The sequence below is a fragment of the Anas platyrhynchos genome, chromosome 2, assembly GCF_047663525.1.
Source record: "Anas platyrhynchos isolate ZD024472 breed Pekin duck chromosome 2, IASCAAS_PekinDuck_T2T, whole genome shotgun sequence".
Classification (NCBI taxonomy): domain Eukaryota; kingdom Metazoa; phylum Chordata; class Aves; order Anseriformes; family Anatidae; genus Anas; species Anas platyrhynchos.
The window spans coordinates 4,168,305-4,196,109 of record NC_092588.1 but is presented as its reverse complement, the minus strand read 5'-3'; the positions used below and the strand labels follow the sequence as shown (position 1 = coordinate 4,196,109).

The window sequence follows — 27,805 nt, the reverse complement described above, 5'->3', positions numbered from 1 at the left end:
GAGCTCAAGGTCTAATAAGCAGCATTCAATTATTTTCTACGTTGTTAAGAGAGAGCAGCCTACCTTTGACTGCTATGTTATCATTATAAACAATGGTATTTACTTTTCCAACAGCTAGATAGGTAGTTGAAAGAACTATAGTAATTTAAGAAAAATCTGACATTCAAAAATAATAAGCCATTAGCTATGAACACTTTTTCTGAATATTTAAAAAATCCTTAAACAAAAGCCTACTGTGTAAGAGAACACAGTAACATCTGGCCATAACCAATTAATTTACTGTTGTAACACAATGCCTTTACAAGATTTATAGATATGTAATAGCGGAGGATAATAGGCAAAAATTAAGGTCTATGTCTCATATCATAATTTACTTACAAAGCCAAACATTATGGAAATCAGCACCTACAATACTCTTACAAACGTTTTCTGTAAGTATTCTTCTCAACGAAAAGCCTTCCTCGTGTGTGAAAGATATTAGTTGGGGAATGCAATATTTGTGGGCAATTATTTAGAAAATTTGTTTATTCTACTACAATTTTAAATTCTGAAAGCTCAAAACAGGTAAGTATTAGACCTAACGTTTTAGCAACTTTTTTAACAAGAACAACTTAACCTTCTAAAGGTAGTGTAATACACTGAAACAAATGCTGCCTGATTTTATTTTAAAAATTCATTGAGGAAAAAAAATAGAAGATCAGATCTCTGACACTGCAAAACTGTTTCTGAAGTCTTCCAGGAGTCAGGTATCACTGTTCAACTTGGAAAAAGCAAATAATCCACATATAATCATATACATAGGCAATGCCAGGAAATAAAGCAGTCTTCCTGGCACATTTTGCAGGAGAGAACAAAGCTCATGTTGTACATTAACAAAACATTCAAATTAGTATCAGAAGTTTCTGGCACAGAGGGCTGCAAAATCTTTCCAAGGACCATTTACAGAAGCTACCCCAAAAGAAATAATTTAATACTCACAGGCTTCTTGTAAGAATTTTTCTCTAACGCTGTCTGAGGTGCAGTTTTTACAAGTTTTGATTGCAACAGCCATAGCCGGATTTTCCTGAAACACATTAATTAGAAATAACTGAAATACAGCCCACCAAAAGCTAAGTCCTGTAAAATTCTAGCACTTTAGTTAAGAAATTCATTTTGCAAACATCAATGATAAAACATTACTATAAGCAAGACACTTAGTGTGTGTTTATATCTAATGAGCCTTGGAAAATTTCATCTGATTTAGAATATATTAATTCAAACAAAAATTGTGATAAAAGATGACTGATTGAAATGAGTAGTGCTATAAGTGTTACAGGGCTACTGGAGGAGAGTAAACTTTGAGCATATTTAGCAAAAGCAAAGGAAAACAAGTAGATACATGCTTGAAAAACACACTTGGCTTCTGCCAGCAAGCAACTTGGAAAGCCAAATAAAGGAGTGTTTGTGGCTGTGCAGTGTAAAGACTGGCTGTAATTCTGACTGACTCCAATCCTTCCTATTAAGCAGACTGCGAACAGGATGCATACTAATTGGACTTTTCAGCTGAGCTCCAACTACAAAGGGAAGTGAAATATTTTATAAATTAGCTTTACAATCAGTTACATCGAGAGCTTAGAACCGATTTAACACAACACATGTATTCAAAATCAGAAACAGATTGTAGCATCTGATTGCTTATCCTCTGAATACAGAAAAATGGGAAGCTCCAAGAAAGCCCAAAGGAGGCGTCCTGGCTCAGGCGGCATCTTTCATCTTCTCTTCCTTTGGTGTCTTCTACAAACACTCCTTTTCTAAGTCCCAGACAGTACGGAGAAGCTCTAAGTGCCTTTTATTTTGTAAAGAAGCTTTAGGCATTTGAGCTTCAGTAGAATTCAAAACACTGCGATTTACTTAGAAAATGGTATTTTAAAAGTTTAAATCTTGATTTATCAAGTGAAAAACCTGCATTACAAACCGGAAAGCTCGTGTATCCCTAGCTCTCACAAGAATAGCTCTACAGGGGCCCAGCAGAAGCTGCTCCACCACAGGTAGCTCAAGCTCTTCCAGCACAGCAACACGGCACATCCCCACTGCTCCACGCCGTGATAAGATGTCACTCTGATGAATTCTTCATGGATTAAAAGCAGTTGAAGTGTTTTAAAATTAATCCTGATCCAGGCCTGACCAGGGCCTTAGATGACTTCCTTCATATTGGGAATTGTGTTGTGGAGTCACCGTCCCTGGGGGTGTTCAAGGAAAGGTTGGATGTGGTGCTCAGGGACATGGTTTAGTGGGTGACATCGGTGGTAGGGGGATGGTTGGACCAGATGATCTTGAAAGTCTTTTTCAGCCTTGATTCCATGATTCTAATGGGAAAATTACACATCACCTTTTCCCCAAAAGGGCACAGGGTAGACCAGTAGACCAATGTCCTCGCCTGGTTTTTAAGGCCTGTGAGAGCCCAGCACTCACAGAGTTCTCCTGTGTCCGCACATCCTTTGCTATTTTAAATCCATTTTTATACCCAATTGTTACCAGAATTAGAATACTATTTGTATTTTGCAGGCTTCATGTCCATTTGCTAAGAGTCAGTCACAACACAGCTCTTCAGCTTGCCTTTGCATGAAAACGTTGCTCAAAAATCTTCTCTTGTACATAAACGTGCCTGTAAGCTGACTGAAAAACTGGTGGTAAATGAAGATTTTATTCCCTTCTGAAATCAGGATTCAACAATCAGGGTTGGAAGAGTCCTCTGGAGCCCTGCCAGACCAATCCCTCTCTCCTGGGGCTACAGACAGAGTTTTTCAACGTTTTATATATCAGTAGTAACATCAAAAGGCAGAGTTTTAGTGCCTGCAGCCAGCAAAGACTCCAGATACGCAGCACAACAACATACAGAAAGAGAACTCTTATCAGGGTTTTGCTGATGCTTTATTTTTGGATAAGGAGCCAAAACAGCGAGGATCTAAGAGACAGGTACCAGATTGTTCAGTGAGCAGCAAACAGCACCATTTTAAATGACACTTTTGGCTTAATTCCAGAGCAAAGAAACCTTTAAAGATGATCTTATTTGAACAGCTTACACCTGAGCAACGGGATCCTGAATGTATATGTATGCATACATCTTTCATTCAGCATGCTACAAATGCAGGCTGGTTGTGGTATTTCAGGAATTCTTAGTAAAAAGCAGCTTTCTAGAAGATGTGGATGCTGCACAATCAATAAAGTAGGAACTTTACAAGTCCAATGAACAAGGATAAATAAGATTTTCAGATTGGAATTTGAGCTAACAGAACGAGATGCCAGAAATCACCCCCTTTTTTTCTTTTACATGTGACCTGAATACATACAAAGATGGTAAGGCTATCATGTTATTGCATCTGATCTTTTACCTGTTGTACCATTTCTTCCAGAAGTTTACGTTTCAGCCTATAACTACTGCATAAAAATGTAATGGTACCTTACTATTTTCCCTTTATACATATTCAAGTTCCTTGTATGTGGTCAAAAATTCATGAAACAAAGTCATCAGTTTCAAAAATCTGCCAGACAAACACTGACTTAACAAAACCAATTTCTTCCTAGACAAAAAAATAAATAATAATAATCCAAAATAATAGAAGTGGACAGCATTTTCTTTCAAGAAAAAGTGGTAGATTTATTAACATATAAACTAGAGAGCAAGAGAGAGATGCTTACTGCCGAAACAGACATTTTTCAATGTTACTGTCCCTCTGTTGTAGGCTGCTGCCCTTCCAGCGTAACAGAGTACAATTTCTCCTCTGTATTTCAGCACAGTGAGATTAAATTAGATTACCTTATCCTGACACAAATGGCAGCTTCTGCACTGAACACTGAACCTAAACCCAGCTCAGGTTTCACACCTTTTGATACTGTTTTAAACTTCTGAAAAAGTTCTAGAGCACTGAATACCCCACAGTGGAGTATGGCCAGAGGTACGTGCATGCTTCCCATGCTTGGACACACTCAAAATAAAGAAGTGTATTGCTGGGGTTTAAAAGCAATGACTTAAAATGCCAACTCTGCCAGTGGCTTTGATAAAGAACTGCATAATTTAGTCAGCATTTTTGATTTGTTTCCTTATCTGTAAAAAAAAAATACGCATATCGGAGCAGAGAAGCCACTCTGGAGCTCCTTTTTTACATACCTGAGAACTGAAAAATATGCGCTACATGCTGATTAATTTGATAAACCACAGAGTCAACATGTACTCGTGTTCTGGAAGCCACAGTCCAAGGCATATGAGGCATACATTTATTTATTTAAACTAGAAACTTTTTGTTTGTCTGTGATTTACTTCCAAAATAAGGCTTACCGGACTCATGTAAACTCCTTGATGTACATCTCCAAATTGTCCTTCACCAATGCAGCGCCCCAGCTCAATTCTCTCCCTTTGAATTTCATAATCTCTGGCTACAAGAATATAATGCACTTAAAACATCAGATCTCCGATGAAGAGCAAATGAACAATCCACAAGATACCAAACTCAAAGTAAGTCACTCAAATGTCTCATATGAATAACTAAGATTAACACTTGCTGCACACCAACCTATAAAAATGCCATATACACAGTGGAAACCTCTTAAACAAATGTTTGAATCAAAGCAATGTAAAAGGAATTGTGAAATCTAATCTGTTAATGAACTATTATGCATTATTTATTTCATTGCAATAGACGTAATTAAATCTTTCTTAATTATAGCTAGTAAAAGACAAAGAACACAAACAGCCTAGGGCAATACAGACGATAATAAATACAGCCTTAGCCCACGTGCCTTTGTATGTTTAAGAGAACTCCACTATGTGATATTTTAGATCTTGGAACCATCAAATGAGCCAGGAGAATTTTTAAAGAGGTAACTGCAAGAAAAAAAATACAGAAACAAGAGCGTGGCAAACAAAGATAAAATGAAAGAGCAGAATTTTGAGTGCACTACACCACCATCAGTGTGTAATTGGAGTAAAATTGAGATAATGCTTTGCAACTTATGCAATTTTGTCAACTCCATTGTTTAATAGACTGAGAATATTTCTGATGAAAATGTCTCGGTACTTCAGCAAAACATTTAATCAATTGCAACTGAATTACTTCATTTGCAATTTAATTTCTAGCAGACATGGAAAAATATTTCAGGAATAGCAGAAAAGCATGTGCAGTATATGTTTTCACCTCTACTTCTTTTATTCAGAGAGAAAAAAATATAATCTACCAGCTTAGGACTTCATGACTGATTATTTTGTCTTCATTAACACTACAGAAATAATGTCACCTAGAGCTGGGTAATACAATGACAAATGCCTTTTTCATTTCTTGTTTTAAGTACTGCATTTTCCTCTTTAAAATCCCAAAGCTAGCTGGTTTAACTATAAATAAATGTTTATTAAATGAAAGTGAATAGGAAACTTAAAAATTCCACATCATTCCAAACTGCAAGCATACAGGGATGGGGAAAGGGTCTCCTGTTACCTTCATCTATTCCATAGCTTTCTGCAGTGCAATTAAGAGAAAAATCAAATGCTTACTTAGATATAGCTTCTTGAAATCAAAGCAAGGACAAACATTTGTTAACAATAAAAAAAGAAGAAATATACTGATGCAATTTTACGTTTACATTAGCAGAAGTCACGGGTCTGTTCTTGTGATCCTACTGCCTCAGTCCTGCGAGAGCTGAACACTTGAACCCACTTCAATCCAAGCAAAGCGCTTCACTTCATGAATTTCTCTCCAACAGCCCATCTTATGGGCTTCGAATTGAAGGCATACTTAAGTGTTTAGCATCATCCAGGGCTGGGACCACAAGTAATTACTTCCACGAGAGTTTAAATGGAAAGATTTTAAAAAATCATACAGAGTTAATATGTTCACAAAAAATAAAGGATATAACTTATCACAGTACTTTTTTTTTTTTTTGCTCCTGCAATTATTTTGGTAGAATCATGTAGTGACTTACTGCAAGACATTCAAAACACATTGTTTATTTCTGGAAAACATATATTCTTGCTTTTCAAATATTTTCCACAGCAGTATGCTATATTGCGAACACTGGAGTGATCATGCAGCATTCCTGCCACATGGAAACCTGTGGAAATCCTTCCATATGTTCATCATTCTTCAGCAGAACATGGTACCAGCTCAGCACCACCCTCCCCTTTTATGCTAGCCAAACCTGACGTTTTTGCAGGTCTGAGCACCAAACGATTGCCAATTATTAAATGAACTAACCCTGCCTATTTAATATTATACTTTAATTCAAATATGCCATAAGAAAATCCTTGCAGTGACTAATGCATGATCTTTCTTTTGCTTTCAAAGATGAAGACTCAGAAGAACTTTGCATTTTTGTTTTTGTTCCCCAAGTCTTTCATCTTTAACAAAATTGCATGTGGTACAGACAACTTTTTTCTACCAAGGAATTAGAGAGCAGCAAGTCTGAGACAGAGCAAGGATGAGGAGCAGTTACAGAGCAGTAGGCAGCAGCTTTCCAAATTCATTGCCCTTATTAAACAGATCTTATCCAATCTTTCTTTGTGCACTGTGTTCAGCATCACCATAAAAAAAAAATGTATTTTGAGACATAAAAGGCAGTTCTCTGTGAAGTCACTGACATCAGCAAAAAATACTGAAGAACTTGTTTTTGTTTGCTTCATAACCTGAACTTGAAAGACACTGAAACTGAGTTTTCAGAACATCATCAAGAATATTTTCTCTGCACACATACTAAGCATGAAATCTCAGATTCACCCCTTGCTAAACCAAAGAAACTGCCAGATAAAAAGTTCCTATTAAGTCCCATACTTACTTGATGGCATTGTATACGTATCTTCTTCATCTATGATCTCTGCATAGTCATCTGTTTCTGTAAAGGGAGGAATTGAAGAATTTCGGGAAAAAAATGAAAACAGTTCTCCAAAACAGTACCTCCAATTTATCAAGGGTGATATGCGACAACCCCCCCCCCACTTCAACAGCGCCGGGACGCATTCACAATAGCGTGAATAAAACTTGCTCATGCATAATTTATGGTATGGTAATGACCCCTGCCAATTATACCACGTCACATAGATGCATTCACCAAGGAATAAAAGGAAGATTCATTCAGATTCAGAAAAGTCTGAGCTCTGTAATTGAAACCAATCTCAACTGTTGACTTCAGAAGAAAACCTTCCTAACAGCAAATCCCACCACAGGAAAGATAAAACATCATTAATGGATTAAATTGCTTCATCTTCAATAAAAGTGTGAATAGTAGCTTGCTAGTATTTGGTGTCAACAAGCAAAACAGCCAGTAAAGATGTTCCAGGGCAGCATCTACCCGCTGTCAGTGGGGCAACGTGAGCAATTTTCTGTAGCGTCTCCTGGAGCTTAGAGGTATTTTAGGTCACACTCTTGCCTCAGACCCATTTTCCTTGTATCGCTCTCAATTTCCTTTGTTTAGCAGAAATTTCACTATCACTTTTGCTGTCAAGAACTGGCATCTCATGGACTGCTTGTGAAAACGCCCAATTCTCAAAGTTTTCAGAAAAATGCCAGTGTATTTTTTCCTCTGTTTAGGACTTAGGGCTTTTACGTCACCACTTCCCAAAATGGTCTAAATGGTGTCAAGCCCTATCCGAAGGTCCTTGTCTTGCTCTAAAGAGCTTCTTCCAGTGCGTGGAGGTCATTTCCTAATGGTCAGGAACTCTTCCAGGGGTTACAAAACCAATCCACAGCAGTGAGATAGTTACCCACTGCCAGGCACGCTCTATTCACCAACTTTAAATGCACGGAAATTCTCAAAATCGAGCAATTTCAAGTCCAGTCTGAGGTTTTCATGGTTGGTTTCAGGTGATTGTGTATTGGGCTACCTTTGAAAGGTGAGATTCGCTCCCCTTTTTTTCCCCTTCTGTTTTGGAGCATATGAATGTTCCTACACGTCCTTTGCATCATCTCTAAAGATAAGGTTTCTGAATGGTGAATGGGACAAAGCAAAGGTCGGATGATCCCTTTTGGCAGCAGCCCTCAGCTCAATTAAGCCACTTCTGAAACCAGAGCAAGGCTCCTAAATATTTTACAGGTACATAAACAAGAAAACAAGTTTTCAGACAAACTAAATACTCAAAAACTGGGAAACTAGAGGTCCCTGCAACCTCTCAAGTTCAACACACTTCAGTAATTAAATGGAGAATTAAGTGGAGATTTATGATCCTAACTTGGTACTACTAAAATAAAATGAAAGCGATTTCTCTGTCAAACACCTGTACCATGTCTTGTAAAAACACAATCAGGAAATTTTATGCCATTTGAATCTGTGCTAGGCAATTTCTATTTAGGACACTGCAAAACAGGGCCACCTAATGAAAATTCAATGAAATCTGAAGACAGCGCACAAGTCTGAACAGGCAGCACACCCCAGAGGCACTGATCTCTTGGTATGTTTTTTCCTCCTAATATAAACTAATGTTTTTGCAGAAAAGCCCCTGCTTGATCTGAAAAGCATCTGCTTGAAAGAAAACATCAGTGTTACACCACTGCGATGGGGATGGATCACTCTGCCTCCTTGCAATATTGTTCAAGATGTTTTTAGTTCTCTACTACTGTTACAAGCTGTTATGTGAGGATAATACCGAAGAATTCTTCATATATGTATAAAAAACGGGCTGAAAGAAATATAAAAACATCTTCAAGAAGAAATTTAAAAGTCTAGAAAGTGTGGTGCCACACTTCTTTAGAAAAAGAAAACATCTGTCACACTAGGTTATGGGACAGTGCTTATAAAATATGATAAATGACTTGGCTTGTTCACCTCGCTGTTTTAAATTAATGAAGTTTATTTTTAATAAAAGCATTAAGAGAACACTGCAGAGCACTTTACTTGGTTTTGAGCCACTGCCCAAAACTGTCCTGAAACAAAAAGGGTCTTCGTAGCCAATCCAAATAAATAAAATGTATGTAATTAACTAAGTATTTCTTGTTATACATTTAACACTCTGGAGGGGAATATATAATGAGAATTCAAAAATGATTGCAGTCCATGTCTGGCATTGTTTCTTGGAATTAGAGGCGAATTCAATCCAGGTGATGTGCTCCAAGTGCTCTGCACCAAGGGTAACAACCTCCCTCGCTTGCTGCTTTACCCCACAACTGCAGTCACTCGGTAAGAGATGAGAACCAAGCCTGGTAAAACCACGACCACGTTTGCCAAGAGATGGTCCAGAATCCAGCAAAACCCAGCTGGGTAAGGATCTGCAGGCTTGGATTATTCCAGGTAAAAGAAATAAGCAGGCCACTTCTGGACAAACATAGTGTCAGTGATAAAGGGGTGTGAGCCAAGTCAAACCTCACTAAATCTGAATGTATTTATTAAAGAGTAGAAAAAAATCAGTATTACATTCATAATAGCTCATCCCTTATTTTAACCTCTTTGAAATTCTTTTTCTCATGATTTTTTATTCTCCTTTCAGAGCCCCTGTTTTTTAAAAGGTAAACACCAATGAAAATCAACGCAAGGTTAGTATCTGAAACACAATTTCTGAATTTATGACAGAAATAAAACACTGAGCTTTTAAGAAACACATTACTAAGTAATAACTAGCATTATCTTAACATGATTTATATCTGAAAGAGAGAAAGCAGATGAGAATTAATACACCCCCTTGACAGTTTACTAAGAGAAAGGCCTCAAGACTTTCTCTCTCTTTCTTCTCATTTCCTTCTTTTGCAAATTAAAAGAACATAAAAAGCAGTGCCTCCTACTTATAAGAATAAAGACAAACACACCAGTCTATCAGTTTGATTTTTTTGTCCATCATCAGATAAAATCCTTTAGAAAAACAGCTAAAAACATTTTTTGTTGTTGCTAAAAAACAAACTTGTTTTCAGAGGATAGCAAGTGAATATTTCCAGGAAAAAAAAAAAAGACTTCAAATGTTTAGAGAGGATAATATTTTATAACCACGGTTTCAAACTTTTGAAGAAAAATATTAAATGTCTTAAAAATCAGTAGATCGAGTAGCTGAAACCTGATTAATATTTCATAAATTCAATCTAAATCAATCCCTCACGTATAGCTTCTTTAATGCAAGGAGCAGTAGCGGACCACCGAGCACTTTGATGCTACCATGCCTTTAAAGCATCACTTAGTGGATTCATTTCCCATGCTGTATTACGGCCATTGACCAAACCCAATCTGCGATATAACCATGTAAATCAAACTGAATGGACGCTCTTGAAAAGCTAGAAACTTTCTTTGCATCATGCCAGAGCTCCCTTTGCAAACGCATGCAATACCACATCCCTGCGTGTCTGAAACAGGTTTTCCTTTTCATTTCCAGTTTAGCAGAAAGGGTTAGTGGCACAGCCTGTAAAGTACAATGTTTATTGGCTAATGTCCAATGCAGAACTGCTTTTTAATACTAAAACGTGTATAAAATCGATTACTGAAATGCGCATTGAGTGGTATGTGGATGTAGGAGTTGCATATTGCATATTAGTAACACACAGACTAGAAAACATATTACCGTCCCCACTAATTTCATCTGCAGATCCAGGTGGCATGCAAGGAGAGAGAAAAACAGAGGGGGAGAGAGAAGGGACAGAGAGAAGGGGAGGGGAAAATACACTATTAAATTCATGAGTAATCCAAAAGTATTCAGACTGCAGTTATCTTATATACCTGACTCAAGAGAAACCAGAAAAGTAGCGGAATTTAAGACTTCTCACCTAAAACCCAAGGGATAAAGATATGTCCTGAGAAGCTTGTATGATGAAACAGAGTTAACGACTTTCAAGCACAAAATTACACAAAAATTAAATCCAGGAATCCAGGAGTGGAACTAGTACTCCTAAGGTATTGTTCAGAGATGACAAATTCTGCTATAATTCGAAATTTTGCTACAAAATAGATCTCCTACGGCCAGATGAGCCATTTCAATTTGGCTTTGCATGTACACATAGGGCTGCTGGTAACTAGAGTTGGTGCTGACACTTTCCAAGGAAGGACACTCCTGTGCTATCGCTAAGACATCAGAAACACCCTCTAATTTAAGTATTAATTAGACAGAGCATAGTGCAGTTATGCAAACGAGCCCCACAGCCTGCATTTCTGGTAATGATTCTACTCCACGCCAATCCCCGCAGCACAAGCTGATGTACTTTAGACATTATCTACGAAGAAAAGGAAAATATTGGAAAAGAAATGCCCTCGTTACTCTGGTTCTTCTTACCCCTAAGGAAGCCAAACCAGCCCAGCCCAAGTGCTGAACCAGTGTGCAGCCACAAGCATCGCTGTACTCAGTATTTAATTCAAAGTGATCTGAGCCGATGCTTACTGTTGCTATTCTATTTCATTCATGAGCATGCTGCATCAGGGCTCCAAGAATGAAGGAAAAATATATCGACAAAACCCACCAAGGGTATATGGGGCCCGCATAGCTATACAAATAAAAATATGAGTAATTTGTCAGTGTAGCATATGATGTTTAAAACAAAGTCCCCTACTAAAACGGAGACCGGTAAGTTTGCGACTGCAGGAAAATCCAATTCAACGGGAGACGAAGGGGTAGCAGAAATTTAATGAAATTATTCTTGGAACTCTGTTTGCCTGAGGCTAAAGAAGTAAACAAACAAACAAAACCAACAGTAACCGAGTTAGTATTTCAGCTTTTGGGTTAATAAGGCAGCCTATACAAAGAGCAGTGCAGTACCCTTAGGCGGCGGCTCATGGGAACAGAAGACGAAAGGGAGAAAGCGCTTGGCTTTCTTTACTTTATGCTGACAGTGATTGACTCCTTTACAAAGAGGCAAGAAAAGAAAAGAGAAAAACAGAAACAAATTATTTGGAAATAAAAGAAAAGAGAGCGGAGAGAACATCTACAACGAATGAACATAAAAATAAAGGTTTACATTACAGTTCTCTATACGCAAAATGGATATACAAATGTTCATGGAACTCTAAGGCACGTTTGTTATTTTTCTACAAATTCCCTTGTACAGCAATAAGCTATTTTCATTTCACTTTTTAAAATAGAATCTATTAAAAAAAGTAAAAAATTGCCAGCTACTAAATCGCCTCCTCATTCACAATGCAGACACCGTCCATCCCAAACATGTAATGCACTTTTGCAAGCTCCCTAAGTTTTCCTAGAAGGTGCTGTAGCTAAATTCTGACTTTAGTGGCAGTCACCAGACCGAAACATGCATGTACTGACTTTCTAGACACCGGGAAAACTTCACACAAAACAGGTATTTTACATATCACGATGACACAGAACAAGGAAAAGCACTATGCTACTCTGTCCCACTGATACATATTATAAAATGGGATCAGTCACTGAGTTTTCTTGCCAGTGCAGACCTCACTTGCCAAGAGATATTCAGCACAGTCCCCTTTTCCTCATCATCACACTGCACTGAATTAGCAAAGAGCTTATCATGACGAGAGAGATTTCCGAGAGCATACGAAGCGGATTTCACAAGGTGAGAAAGGAGGAAACAAGATGCTAAGAACCTGAGGACAGCTGCTCCTCTTATTTCTGGCATCTGTGCACTCTTCTCTGCTTTCATCCTTTCCCTCTCTCCTCTATCTCAGGAAATAGGAGAGGTGATGTAAAAATCCAGTCAACCAAAGACTCCCTCACAGCTACCACTTCAGCAAAGCCCAGTAAAGGGCAGAACTACAGCTGATTTTATTTAAAAACTTGACACTTTCAATAGAGTCTGGAAACCTACAAACCACCACAGCAACTGTATTTATGCAAAAAGCACTGTCTTACACTCATTTTTTTTTGTGGCTGGAGCTTGAGGGATGATGTGCGGGATGTTTTAGAGCTGCATTAAGTGTGTTCACTGCCCAATGTGGAGGCTGCACGCTGAATTTCATGCACACAAACCTAAGGGTAACGTTCCTAACAAAGCTTTCGACATCCACAAATAGAAGGAAGAAATACTACAGCTATTTTTAGAGGCTGCTGAAAAGGTACTGAAATAAGAATGAAGGAACACAATACACTGCACTGAAATACAAGAACAGGTATAGAGTCGCTGGAAGCAATGCAAGCTGTCTCAAAGGGAAGAGATGCTTCAACTCGACCCATCTGCTCAGGCTACAAGGCTAATTCTGAGCCTGAAGCGCTGCAATGTTGTCACTCCTACACCAGCACATGGGTGGCAGAAGCTGATGGAAACCTGACCAGCCCATTTCTTATGAAGCTCTCTTTGAAATAACAAAGATGGGTTGACTTCATCATGCCCCGATGAGTAGCGATGCTCAGATCAACTTGCCTCCTGCGTTTGAAAATTTGTGGTTACGATCCACTGCTTATAGCTTGTGCAATTATTCTGCCAGATTAAATCCGGAATGCTTTGTCTTAAACTTACTGCATCTTCAGTCTAGCTACAGAAAAAGTTTATTTTGGTAAAGATTCATTTTTAAGTTCAAAATGAAGTTGCAACTCTTTTTTTAGGAGCCTTGAGAGTACCTGGTTGAAATGAACAGTACTTAGACAGATTTCTGCCATTCCACACTGATGCCCATAAAGCTTAGAAGTGCTGCTGCAAACAGACCTCACCTGACTCCTTTTTTGTTTAATTCCTCTCCCAAATTCTAAATATTCACTAAAACTACTGTGCGTCAAGAAGGCCACAACACTTTGTACATGGTAACCTGTTTTCCAAAGGGAGCCATCAGGGGAGAGGGCAGCTGCTCCTGGAGCTCCTCATTAGGATATCCAGCACTGGACGGCTGGATATTGTAATGTCCCCTTCTATTTTAGTCACATATTCCTGAACCAGATTGAGAAAACCCCAGAGAAAAATCTGTGAAAGAAAGAAATCTATGCATTTTCAAGGTTTTTGAAGTAAAACAAGTACCACAGAGCAGAAACATGAATGTATTTGTCAAAGCAAGTATGCTTAGACATAAAGAATAAAACAAACAAACAAAAAAATAACAATGCGTGGGACGTTTTTCTTGCCATACAAAAATGTCTGCTCAAATCAAGAGAATGGATTGCAAAGGAGGAGCACAGGAGGGGAAGAAATTTAACCAATGCTACAGGTCGATGAAATCAGTGCAATAACTTCCTAGGCTTTGACAGGGAGGAACTCAGCTTAGAGTGTCACCACAGTTCATTTTAGTCTTTTTGTGCATGAAGAAAAGCTAAGTTTTGTGGGTTTTTTTAATCTTAAAAAAAATCCGTGCACTTTTCAGCATTATCTTTTTGGATTGATTTGATAAAATCAGCATGCAAACAAAACAAAACAAAAACAAAACAAAAACCTTTACGACCTTGGGCAAAGAACACCTTTTCCTCCTTATCAATTTATTCAAATGGGACTAGGAAATGTAAGCCCTACACAAGAAACCCCTTCAGAGCTGAGCACACCTTCATTTTTAGCACAGGAATCACCACACAGGGCCAGCACTGTGCTTTGCAAGCAGAAGTGATTTAATAAAATCTTATTTGTCTTTCCATCCTTGCTCACAGTTTTGCTTGTGAACAGCCTTCATCGTTCACAGCTATCCTGGCCCTTTTGTATGCTGACACTGTCTTCATTAAGAACATTTTTAATTGTTGTAATAATATAATCAGGTAAATACACTTAGTATTTTCTTCTCTGCTGTTTGTTTTGTTTTGACAGTTGGCTCCTGCTACATTTTCATTTTGTTCTAGATAGCCAACTGGAAGTCTGTCTCATAGATAAACTGTACCATATCCTGTTTATTTACTTATTTATTTACTAATGCAGGCATAATTTAAGTGAACTTCTAGTATATCTCCTTCAAAGCAAACCTTCAGGCCTGTGCCTTGTGCCGGTGCCTGCCGTCACCTCTCTAGTCACTGCTCCCTCCCCACAGCCACATCGTTTTATTCAGCAGCACCAGAACATCCCAATGCCAGTCTTGGCTTCTGGAGGAGGCCTTCAAGATGATCAAGTCAGCAGTGTGCCCTGGCAGCCAGGAGGGCCAACCTTATCCTGGGGTGCATCAAGCACAGCATCGATGGTCGGTTGAGGGAAGGGATTGTCCTGCTCTGCTCTGCGCTGCTGCGGCCTTACCTCGAGAACTGTGTGCAGTTTGGGGCACCACAGTACAAAAAAGGATGTGAAAGTGTCCAGAGAAGGGCTACAAAGATGGTGAAGGGTCTGGAGGGGAAGATCTATGAGGAGTGGCTGAGGTCCCTTGGCCTGTTCAGCCTGGAAAAGAGGAGGCTGAGGAGGGACCTCATGGCGGTGTACAGCTTCCTCATGAGGCGGAGTGGAGGGGCAGGCACTGATCTCTTCTCTTTAGGGTCAAGCGATAGGACCCTTGGGAATGGTGTCAAGCTGCTACAGGGGAGGTTCAGGCTGGACATCAGGAAAAGGTTCTTCACCAAAAGGGTTGTCGCACACTGGAACAGGCTCCCCAGGGACGTAGTCACAGCACCAGGCCCGTCAGAGTTTAAGAAGTGTTTGGACTGTGCTCCCAGTCATATGGTCTGAATTTTTGGGTAGACCTGTGTGGTGCCAGGAGTTGGACTTGATAATCCTCATGGGTCCCCTTCTAGCTCAGGATATTCTGTGTTTCTGTAAGTCCACCCACGGTCTGTATGTATTCTGCCCTATTCTGTAGCTCAGCACATAATGCAACATTGGAGCTACAACTCAAAGAATTTATGGCCAGAGAATTTTCTAGTGCAAAGGAAGCACAACGATTAGCTACGGCATGCAATCATTTGATATTTTTTCTTCATATTTACGTGAGCAAGGATGGGGTAGAAGAAACCAAAGAACTTTGTCAGGAAGGATTTATGTCAGAGCGGAGCAAGCTAACTAAGGCTTTATTGATTCAATTTTATGAAGAACTTCTTATAATATATAATTGACAGGGTAGCTTATTATTTTTGGAAATATGTCTATCAGGAAATACGTGCATCACCTTGCTGAGGCTAATGGTTGCTATTTCAAAACAAACTGCTGGCCAAAGTAAGTTTTTGTGGACTAGAGTAAAGCATTTAATAAGGTGACTCCAAGCAAAACAGCAGGAAACCTAGTCAATAAAATCATAGTAAAGTCCTATGTTGCTTCTTACAAATTAGATGTACTATTTGCACACAGCAAATAGCTTAGCCTTACTGTTTCCTGAGTGCACGCTCTCGGCCAAGTACAAAGAATTCCTTTTTAATGTGGAAGGAAGAAATAAACTGAGAGGGAGATAAAAGTTGGGACTATCCATCAGCTAGAACACCACTCGCTTCTGGTCACAGTAATTTAAACCAAAACATCAAAAAATCTGAAATTCCACTCAGATTTAATTGGGCTTTTTATATTTATATATAAATACATGCAGACACGCACACAGAAATGTAAAATTTGACAAATAAAATTATTACTATGCTAAAAACTAGGGGAAATCTGGTAAGCATCTTGCTTGCACATAATAAAAGATAATGCCTGCTGCAAGAAACATTTAATTTAAAGGCAAGACAGACAAAGAATAGCAGAACAAACAGAAAAAAAGCACATGAAGTAAGAGGTGTGTGGTGAAAGCTGGTTCAGTGACACAGCCATAAGAGAACATTTCTTGGCTCCCAGGTCCAGCAATCTCCTGCTTTAGATTCCTGGAACCAACTTCACCCTCCACTAGTTTGAAAAGGTCTTTATTCAAAGTCAGAGCAAAAAAAATAAAAAAATAAAATTGTATTTAGAAACCTTCAATCTTTGTATGCCTTGGAATACTGAAACACTTGGAAAGAACAAGTTTTCATTTCACTAGACCAGAAATATTTCAAGGTAGCTTAAAGCACATTTCAAAAAGCAAGACAAGACGTCTTTCATTAACAAGTTCAATCTCAAACCTGTAAAACTTCAGACAAATGCCTGAACTTTTTGAACACTACATCATGTTCCACACTGGCTTTCAGCTACTGCTGCTTCCAAATTGTGGAGGGGGAGCTCACTATGAAAATTTCTTTTTGAAATATGGGGTTTAATGCTACCAATGTGTCTGACTGCTTGATTTTCCCGCTGAATGCCTGTTTATGATTTTTGCTCTTTAGTGTTAGCATTGGGAGAGGTCTAAATAAAGAACAGGAGTCTCACTGCAAACAAAGAGGAGAATTAATTGATGATTTAAACTATCAAAGGCACGAAGGACATTACAGCTGTCTGAATGTTATAAAGCCTCATCTCATTTGAAGTCCTTAGCTCTAAGGCATGTAAATGTCACCAGAGAAAAGCTCTTATTCTGCAAACCAAGATAGCATCATCCACAGCTGGCTTCGCGCTGGATGCTGTCAGCTGTCAAACTCTGCTGACCTGTAAGTCCCGGGTTAACCGAGCATTACGTACATCTGTTGCCTCCGCTGTTCCATACGATGTATCAGTTACATCTGACAACACCAGTGGCACTTCTTTGCATCTACACGAAGCATTACCTCATTTATAACAAATCAATTCCTTAGGGTAACTCAGAGATTTTTACAGAAGACAACTCTCTTAAGGGGAAAAAAATCCTTATTATCGTGCCACTTTACCTCAACGATCTGGCTATGGGTTAAACCCAATGTCTGGACATCCACACTTGATGCACTTCAAAGAAGTTGGGGGCAAAAACAAATCAAACACAAAAAAAGAAGTTCAAGATTGTCTGTGCCCTTATTAAAAAGAAGAACAAATCCTTGAGACTGAATTATAAATGCAACGGTTTGAATCATTCCAGTATTATGTCAGTGTTTCCAACAGCTAGTAACACGGTACGAAACCCAAGCACAATGGTTTCTTTGTGGAAAGATACTTTAAGATTTTCATTGGGGAGAGATACTTTAAATAAGATACCTTACTACAAGAAAAATACTTAATTGGTTTTGATTTTGGAACTGGAAAGAAGCAGAAGACATTTGCTGAACTAATTTGCCTGGTTTGCTTATGTCGTTACGAGGCAGCTTTGTGCCTTACAGCTTCTTTGATGTCCACTGAAACAACTGGCTCATCTCCAGCTACTTGTTTCTCCTGGATTTTGCTAGATGCTATGCTCTTGTTTGGCTATCATTCTTCTGTATGTGACGCCCTGCACACCAGAGGTACGGGGTATCACAACTAACATCAAACCACTTTTCTGAGCAAGTCTGTGGTGTGAGACACGACACTGATACAGATATAAGGCATCAAGCAAATCCCTAAATTTGCAAAGTTGAAGTGACTGCAATAAAGGATCATGAATTAAGTATTTAATACCATACACTTTTTCAATAATAAAAGTACATCAGTGGTCTTCCAAAAATTGAAAGGGTGGAAATTTGAGGTGGCAGTATGTTTTTTCCCTGGAGATTAAATTTTTTTTTGTAGAGTGAGGTGATGAAAAAACCCTGCACTAGTCGTTTCCACTTTTTCTAGCAGCCAAAATAACCCGCACAGGTATGAATCAAGAGAGAAGCCTATCATGCTTCGTGCTTATCTACCTCTGTGCCCCAAAACCTTGCCTGATGAAGGAGCAAGAGCTGCTATTTGAGAGCTGATGAAGCTCTATTACATGTCTGCAATTCGATAAACATTTGAGTTCCAGATCTTCTCACCTATTTTCTTGCACAAGGTCTGTCTACATGGGCTTCTTATGCCAGGGGTGAATCTTTAGAAAAGGGTAAGGATGGGGAAAGGAATCTGAAAAGCAGGAAATCAAACATTATGCATCTTTTCTCCTTTTTGTAAGCTTTCTGCATATGTACCCCTAAATGGTTGCAAAACTCCCAAAAGTGGGGCTGTAGCCTCCCTGTAAGTCAAGGATGGACACTCCACTGGGTCACAGTAATTGTTCCTGAAGTCTGTGACCAAGCACTCTAACTCTGCAGGGACACATCACAATATTAGTACATTTCCACACTGCAAACCTCCATTATAAATGTCATGTGTAAGTATTTAGAAATGCATTTCCTACTGAGACACTGACTCGATCCCTCAAAAGGACTTGTTCTGAGATTCTGTAAAAGAAAACTATTCTTTCTCGAGTATATAAACTTAAAACAACACAAAAAATACAGTAACTAACTGAAATCTTAGACGCCTATAAGCTGCAGAGACAGCACGTACTACCTCACATGCTCAACCCTTCAATTAACTTGTGATTTTCAATAGCAAAAATTTAAGTGCTTTGATCTGAACAGCAGCTACAAGAAAACAGCTATTCAGTTTCTTCGTTCAGCAAGGCGATGATGAATATTTAATTGCTTATTTTCACTTTCCAAAGCTACTCCCTCATAATTAACACATCCTCAGGTAATTTAAGAGATAGCCGACTTGATTACAAAGCCAAGCGGGAATATTGACAGCCTTGCTTTGAAGTAGCCTGGCCCTGCTGTACTGCACGGCCGGGGCTGCTCTCACGAGCAACACGACACGGAAGGATAGCTGGAAAAAGTTTCCCTTTACAAATTCCACTACAAAAGCAGCACAGCTATGGTCTTGGGGAAGTCAACAGCCACGAAGCAAGAAACGAGCTAACTGCAAATGCAAATCTGCCTGAACATCTGCTAGCTTTAAAAATAAACTCGCTCATTTATTTTTTTTTTACAAGCCTTACCTGATACAGAGACCGTGTGTGACCTTACTCCTTGCTTCTCATTGTTGGCCAGCCTGTAAAAGAGAGGTTTGAATCGCTGAATGCTGTACATTCTTCACGGTCCCATACGCTGTGAATTCATCCTAACAGGGCACCTTCTGTAATTAGCAGGGCCAATCCATTTGCCACAGCAACAGATTTTGAGGGGGAGCAAAGTCAGAAAGGAATCTACCATTTCAACCCAGCTAAGGGAGGAGTGGAGAGAAGGCGTTACCATTTTAATTAGCAGACAACAACTTGACCACAGAGTGAATTTCAAGAAAAAGATAAATCTGAGTTTTAAAAACTTTTAAAATCAAGCAGTGCATGTCTAAACTTTGCCAGTGCAGGCAATTTGATGGTGTATCTGCTTTCATTATCATGCTAGAAATAGAAAATATGAATTTATTCTTTTTCCTGTAAGATGACTTATCCTGTAAAATAATTTTAAATTGGTTTCTTCATTTACTTGACATAGAAAAATAATTAATTTATTTAGCTATAGAAGTTCATCACTACCAAATTTCAATGAATTGTTCCAGCATTTTTTTAAGTACATATATAATTTTAATGGCAAGAGAGCAAAAGAGTGCTGCACTTTGTGTTGTGAAAAATCTGAAATTTCATCTGCCCAAGGCAAGTCCTTCCAGATGCATGATGGTGTTGGCTAGTACTTTTATACATTTGACATAAGACCCTTCCTCTACTGTCAGACTAAGAGCATATGTGGTGCTCTTGTTTATACAGACATGGGTATACTAATCCAGTTTTGGTAAACTGTCCCCAAAATGGGAATAAGCTTCTCCTTCAAACCTTACTTTATCCCAGAAATCCCTACAATGGAAAAACAAAACCAAGAGTAAGATGAAATGTATGTAACTAGAAGGTTATGCTGCGTTCCTCAGTTGTATCTGTTTAAGAAAGAACAAATTCTCCTTTCCTGCATGAGGGCACATGGAGTTTACCAATCTTACTGCCTCCAGCCTCGACTTTCATTTCCTTTTCCTCCCTGCATTTTAACTCCTCTCTTTCTGCACTGTGACAAAGCTAGGCTAGCATGGACTTCAGCAGGACCTGCGAAGGAAGAGCAACCACTAATATCTACATGGCCTGTTTCTTGCTGATTCAGGAATAAACCATGTTCCATACTCCATCCAAAGGGTAAAATAGTAGTAATAATAATAAAATAATGATAGTTTTGGACTTCCTCCAGGAAGAAAAAAAAGAAGAGATAAGACAATATAAAAGGCTACATTTCATGTGGTCTTTCAACCATCATCTTCTGCTACTGGATATTGGTGATAGTGCCTGATAAGGCTCAAGGAAAACAATCTGATGAGATACAGCTTTAAATTGGGTTGAAATGTGGCTATCAATGAAGCAGTCAGACTCCAAAGAAGCTGGTTAACAGACTGAATTTTAGGAAGCCACAATGCACTTGGAAAGGGTAGACAAGCATCACAACTTGCCAGACAGGACAGAGATCTAGGCACTAATATTAGGTGGGCAAAAAATCAGCAGGAAGAATTAACAGGCTTGCTATCACTGCATTAGGGACCACAAACTCCAACAAGGTAAGGAGTATTCATAGTTTAAACAGTCAAATTAGAAATCTTATTTACCTGAAAGCTCTGAACGGAGAAAGATGCAGAGAGATGTATTAGCACATATTAAATGCAAATTATTAGATGCTGATAGCATGTCTCATCGTACCTTGGGTAGAATACCACAATAAAACTACACAGAAACAAAGAATTCAGATCTATTTGCATGACACAGATTAGGATTTTCTACACATTTACAATTATTATCGGAGCAGATTTTTTCTGCATTACTATATTTTTTTAAAAACAGATGAGAAATTCTCTGCCGTATAAGTGATATTCTTTGTTACGGTCATACCTAGAGATTTCAACTCAGATCGGTCCCATTATGGAAATTTAATTTAAAAAAGGAGACATGAAAGATTTATGATAGGGAAAAAAAGAAATATTTTCTATATTTGCATAAGCAGAAAAGAGGACAAATAGGAAAGAACAACACTGTAGGCTGACTCACAGAGAGACTGAAGTGACAATATGAAGACTGTTTAGCATCACTCCTGTAATCAAATTTACCCCTATAATTAAATTTACTTATGGACTGGAAATAAGTGGCCTGAAGCCCAGACAAGTCTTTTCCAAAACATCCTACTTCTGTTATTGTCAAACATTATTGATGCATTATGAACTCCTTCCCCACGGATTTTATTTCTGGTATCTTTATAGTTTAATGTTGCTGTCAGTCATCTATGCCCTGCAGTCCCAAGTGATTGCCTGCTATTTGTCCTAGAATCCAAAAGCAACAATAAAAATTAAGCACGTATAAAAAGTCCCAAGGTGTCACTTAAGCAAAACTATTTTTCACTACATAAAAAAAAAGAAAGCGTAAAACTTACTTTGGTATTGATGGTAAAGCTCTTTCACCTTCTGTGTAAAGAAGAAGAAAAAGGAATTAAAAAATTATTTCACTTTCCAAATAACCTCTCTTAATGTGCAATATATATAAGCATGAAACAGTAATCACCACAACCTCTCAGGGAAACTAAGCGTGGTGACTCAAAAGACCATTCTATACTTATATTACCAGCAGCATATCAACACAGCTGCTAATCAGAAACACAGACCTTCTGGCAAAGTCTTGTGTGAGAGCATCGTAACCAGAATATAACTCCTCTTTTATTCATAGCAAATAACTCTGATCAATCACCTGGCAGAAGGTATGACAGTATTTCAGCTCTCTAGTGAGAAATGCTTCTCTCACTTCCAAGATGTGCTAAGTATATATATACACAATACACATATAAATACAGGAAATAAATATAGATTTATTTTACATATAAATATAAAAATATAAACATAAAATATAATAGATATATAGATATATAATAGATATGTATGAATATATAGATATAATAATGTATTTATAAACATACTATGTACACATAAATAAAACTACTTAAGCCAATGTGGACTTCCAAACAAGACAACAATCATTAATGCATGTAACATATAATCTTAATTTCCCATTTGGTTGAGTTTATACAATAGTAATGCTCAGTAGCTAGAAACGAGGGTATCCTCATATAAACTATTTTCAAATCCTCTGCCAGTCTTTGTATGATAATGGCACTGAGTGTAAAAGCTTGCATGTAAATAATCAAGTAGATTTCCCATCTGCATTTGATGATACACTCAGTATTCATAAGGGGAAGGATGATGGGGAAATTACTAAGCCTTTACTAAAACACCAACAATTTGCAGTATATTGAAGTATGCAGGGAAGGTGAGAAAGTGGGTAACTAGAACAAGTATCTTTCTCCAAATCACTGTAGCAGTGATATGGTGACCTGGGAGAAAAGGGAAGAGATGCTTTTAGAAAACGGAGATGTGTGCTGTTTACAAAGAATCACATTATTTCTAGTTTTTCTTAATCCTATGTTAAAATTTCTGAAATTTCCGAACCTTAAAAAAGAAAGTAGTAGAATGCAGCAAAATGCCCAACATCCAAACGCCATGCTCAACATGGCAAACGACAGCATTTAGTTACAATTCTTTTGGTGTCCAAAAAACCCCAAACCCACTGCAACATAGGTACGCTCAACAGAGGCATCATGCAGCCTCAAAGTTAAATCCCTCCTCTGTGGGGGGACCCCAGCACTGTCCCCTGTGCAACTAGTGAGCATTTTCTAGACCTTACCAACTCCCAAGTGACAAACTGAACACGTACCAGCCCACACAGAGCCAGTGCTCCTTGACCCCCCTGAAGTTTTCGGATGCTGGCTGCAGGACATGCACCATGTTCCCAAAACAACTGAGTATGTTCTTCCACCTAGCACTGACCAAAGTGTACATGCATCATCTCCAGCAAGTAACCGACCATGCTCCCATCTCTTTTCTGCTCTTGTGTGGACTTCAACATGTTCCTAAAAAAGTGCACATGCTCCACATCCCTGTAGCCCAGGGCTACAAAACCAGATCTTTCCAAGCAAGTTTGGAGACTGGAGCAAGTAGAGACAGGCACAAGGAAAGGAAAAGGAAAGAAGGAAACTAAAGGCAAAGATCATGAAAGTAGCATGGAGTGACAAATAAGAATTCAGAAGCTTGACCGTGACAGCCTGGCACTAAAAAGATGCAGGAGGAGGGAATATCCAAAAAAGAGAGACTGGGATGGGCACTAGAGTGCCCATTGTCCAGAGAAGGGCGACGAAGCTGGTGAGGGGCCTGGAGAACAAGTCCTACGAGGAGCGGCTGAAGGAGCTGGGCTTGTTCAGCCTGGAGAAGAGGAGGCTCAGGGGCGACCTTATCGCTCTCTACAGATACCTCAAAGGAGGCTGTAGTGAGGTGGGGGTTGGCCTGTTCTCCCACGTGACTGGTGACAGGACGAGGGGGAATAGGCTTAAGTTGCGCCAGGGGAGTTTTAGGTTAGATGTTAGGAAGAACTTCTTTACTGAAAGGGTTGTGAGGCATTGGAACAGGCTGCCCAGGGAGGTGGTGGAGTCACCATCCCTGGAAGTCTTTAAATGACGTTTAGATGTAGAGCTTAGGGATATGGTTTAGTGGGGACTGTTAGTGTTAGGTCAGAGGTTGGACTCGATGATCTTGAGGTCTCTTCCAACCTAGAAATTCCGTGATTCTGTGATAGAGGAATCACATTGGCTTGAACTAGGCAGAAGATGTCAATCTTGGAGAAACAGGCACAAGAGTCCTGCCCACCACCTGGCGAGGCTTTTTTGGGTTGTGAAAGAGGCTCAGAAGCTTAAGACTCCACCTGCTATCTCCGGATACCTCCATCAGCTGTCAGCCCTTTTTTGTGGAAGCATGCCAAGTTCTAGCTCGCATCAAGTTACTCCAACACCTTTCTGATCCATTGGCAACGGATTGAATCAGATGTTGCTGATGAACCATGTGTTGCTGATATAACATACCTGCCAGCCTGCTTTTAAAGGCTCAGGAAACTATACAAACACACAGACCTCTACGTTAAGAGAACTTTATTAAATTGCAAACGTAACTTCATCACTTGCTATTTTTAGATCAGGATAACTGGCGTACAAATAATGAAAAACTATTCAAAGTAAATATTCTATGTGCATCTCTATCACATATTAACTGCACACTATTCAAAAACTGTATTCTAAAGATGGGCTTTTTAATTTCCTCTCTTTTTTGTGTGTCTGAGGAGCATATCAGCATCATATTTGAGGACTTCACAGAAAGAGCGAATGATTTTATAACACTGCACATGTTCCAAGTGCTGACTTCAGCTGCAGATCAGATTGTTCCCCTCTCCTGCAAACACAGACTCCAACCCCTCAAGAAAGTGAGATACACCACATAGGTGGCAACTGGTAGTGGAAGCTGAAGTTGCTACATATCGAAAAGGATCTCTCTAAAAGAGATAAATATAGATTCTAACTTTCCAGGGCAATATTAAATATCCTTAAACATGATATCTCCCATTCTGTTCCTGCAACTCTCTACTTCTCTTATTGAACAGCTTCCCATCGGTGCAAAGTATAAAGCAAAGGCCTTATCAAAATATCTCTTGCACACCAAAATCTGATTCCACTTTGGGAGGAAGCCATCCTATGTGTCTTATGATATAAGGAGAATGTGAATAAAGGTGGTATTACATAGTTATCGATTAATAACACAGAGGGACAAAGGATTAAACAAGCATTTCCTAACGTTTTGCAGTCTGTGACTTGATTTGCATTCTCTTAGTACCTTTATGTTTTCATGACTGCATTTAGGAAAGCTGTCTTATTTTCAACTTCATGAAATAAAAAGCAGAGCACAGCAGGCAGCAGGAAAAATCAGGAGCTCCAAGGACGAACAAGCAGTAACTGATAGCATAACAGCTCTACACTTGAACCAATTTTCTGATGGTGCTGCTGGAATGAAGGAATGTGATGGAATTGGAAGAAGGCAGCATGCAGGAGACCCCAAATGAAGCACTGTGTTCAGCTCTGGGGCCCCCAGCATAAAAAGGACATGGATCTGTTGGAGCAGGTCTCCAGGAGGGCCGTGAAGATGATCAAAGGGCTCTCCTGTGAAGACAGGCTGAGGGAGCTGGGGTTGTTCAGCCTGGAGAAGAGAAGGCCCCAGGGAGACCTTACAGTGGCCTTCCAGTACCTAAACGGGGCCTACAGGAGAGCTGGGGAGGGACTCTTTGTCAGGGGGTGTAGTGACAAAGGGGAATGGCTTTAAATTAAAAAAGAGCAGATTTAGATTAGATATAAGGAAGAAATCCTTCACTCAGGGGGCGGTGAGGCCTTGGCACAGGCTGCCCGGAGAAGCTGTGGATGCCCCATCCCTGGAGGTGCTCAAGGCCAGGCTGGATGGGGCTTTGGGCAAGCTGGGCTGGTGGGAGGTGTCCCTGCCCATGACAGGGGGCTGGAATTAAATAATCTTCCTTTTTACTGTCCTTTGCCCACAGGAAGCATGACTGATTTCATTCTCATTAGTAGCAGAGCACGGCACTGGCCAGCCACAATGGACAACGTCCCCATTTTGGCCACCAGAGACGTGCCCCAAATGGATGGTCAAATATGGAAAAGGAGAACGAGAAAAAAAGGGGAAAAATAAACATGTAGAAAACCACCAAAACTCCCAAGCCAGAAATAGAACCCTACTATCAAGTACCTCTACTTTCACTGGAGAAAATTTAGGGAAAATCCATCTGTATGGGACTAGAGGTGAAATTGCCCACCAAAGCTGATGGTACAGACACCCACATGCTCTTGGTGCACAAACCAATCACTTCAGGCACCATTTCCCAAGCTGGCACTCATCCACTTACAGCTTATATCCCAAATCAAACCAGAAGCCTTCATTAGTACCTTTGCAGGTCCAAAGTCAAAACTCCTTACTAACAGCATCCCAGTAAAAGCATATGTTGTTTTTCACAAGTTGAAACCCACAACATTTTGCCCAGTTCTTCACACACTTGAAAAAATAAAATAAAATAAAATAAAATAAAATAAAATAAAATAAAATAAAATAAAATAAAATAAAATAAAACAAAACAAAACAAAACAAAACAAAAAATTCAGCTCTGCACAATTGTATCAGGGTATCCATGCCCAGGCATTGACATGATTTTAATTGTAGTATTTTAATTAGAGTTCGTTGCCATTCTGTTAAAATGAGAACAATTTTCACAGGTATGAACCAGGAGTAAACACTTATTTGGAGAATTTCGTGGATTACTTCATTCTGGTGTTTTGAGACTCAAAGCTCTGAGTTTTCATTTAGCTGCAATCCTTTCATATTCAAAGGGAATGTTTAAATTTAAAGGTGAGTTCTGATCTAAAGGAATGACAATCAGTTATCTAGTTCACTTACTCAAATGTTTTTTGTTCTTCCTCTCCCCCCCTAAGTATTTTTAGCCTTTTATAAGAGTTTTGACAATTTTGCATTACCTAACCAGCTTGTATAAATAGATTAATAAATTCAAAATTCAGTTACTGGACTTAGATCACAGGAAAGCTACTCAGCACATAGCTCAGTCAGCAAATAGCTACCTAATGTCAGCTGAAGTTTTTAATCAATCATTGATTTGTGCACTTTGAAAGAGTTAAATATGATAATGCAAGCACATATTAAGTTCATAAAGTTTCTCCAATGGACTAAATTGACCTATGTTCTAAAATATTTATGAAAAATAAAACAAACTGAATGGAAATATGCCAAATGCTGTCCAGGTCTTAAACATTAAGAGATCTCACCAAATTAAGAGAAACAGGATTATTAACTGTGCAGATATCACAAAAGCATTTCTTGTAGTAATCAAGGAAGACAATTTATAGAGAGACTTGCAATAAACATATATATTTAGAACAAAGAGGGAATGGGAAAGCTCGTGGAGGGGAAAAAACACATCTGTTGGATCCAGAGCTGCTACATGATTTGTTTCTGATACGCTTCAAAGCTCACTGTTGGAGGGATGTGGGAATTCAGATCATGGTGGGGACAGCACTCCTACAAGATGTTTAATTAATATACTGAGTATTGCTACAATATTAAAAAAAAGCTTCAAATAAAACAACAACAAAAAATTTTTAGCTAGAGGGATTCTCTTAATGTTTGCATAAAGAGGAATGTTCCCAAAGTGCTATATAATGTTCCTTTAAGTGAATCACTGCTTGTTTGCTCTACGTTAATATACACTAAGAAGAATATCATGCAAATAAACACATTCCCTTTCTTACATG

At 38.9% G+C, this 27,805-nt stretch overlaps 1 protein-coding gene across 12 annotated transcripts in view; it reads right to left on the bottom strand.

Moving 5' to 3' along the window:
• The window catches only part of PTK2 (protein tyrosine kinase 2), a 191,708-nt gene that overhangs the window by 34,978 nt on the left and 128,925 nt on the right, over positions 1–27,805 (bottom strand). For 4 of the 12 annotated variants that reach the window (XM_072034273.1, XM_072034274.1, XM_072034270.1 and 1 more), the window contains 8 exons: positions 21,986–22,016; positions 19,531–19,583; positions 11,684–11,767; positions 10,499–10,516; positions 6,802–6,858; positions 5,469–5,489; positions 4,316–4,413; positions 979–1,063 (listed from right to left, as the gene is read on the bottom strand). In XM_072034273.1, coding sequence (XP_071890374.1) covers positions 979–1,063; positions 4,316–4,413; positions 5,469–5,489; positions 6,802–6,858; positions 10,499–10,516; positions 11,684–11,767; positions 19,531–19,583; positions 21,986–22,016 — 447 coding nt within the window. The remainder of the gene's footprint in view (positions 1–978; positions 1,064–4,315; positions 4,414–5,468; positions 5,490–6,801; positions 6,859–10,498; positions 10,517–11,683; positions 11,768–19,530; positions 19,584–21,985; positions 22,017–27,805) is intronic. The other 8 variants (XM_072034275.1, XM_038175665.2, XM_038175660.2 and 5 more) reach the window with 7 other exon arrangements.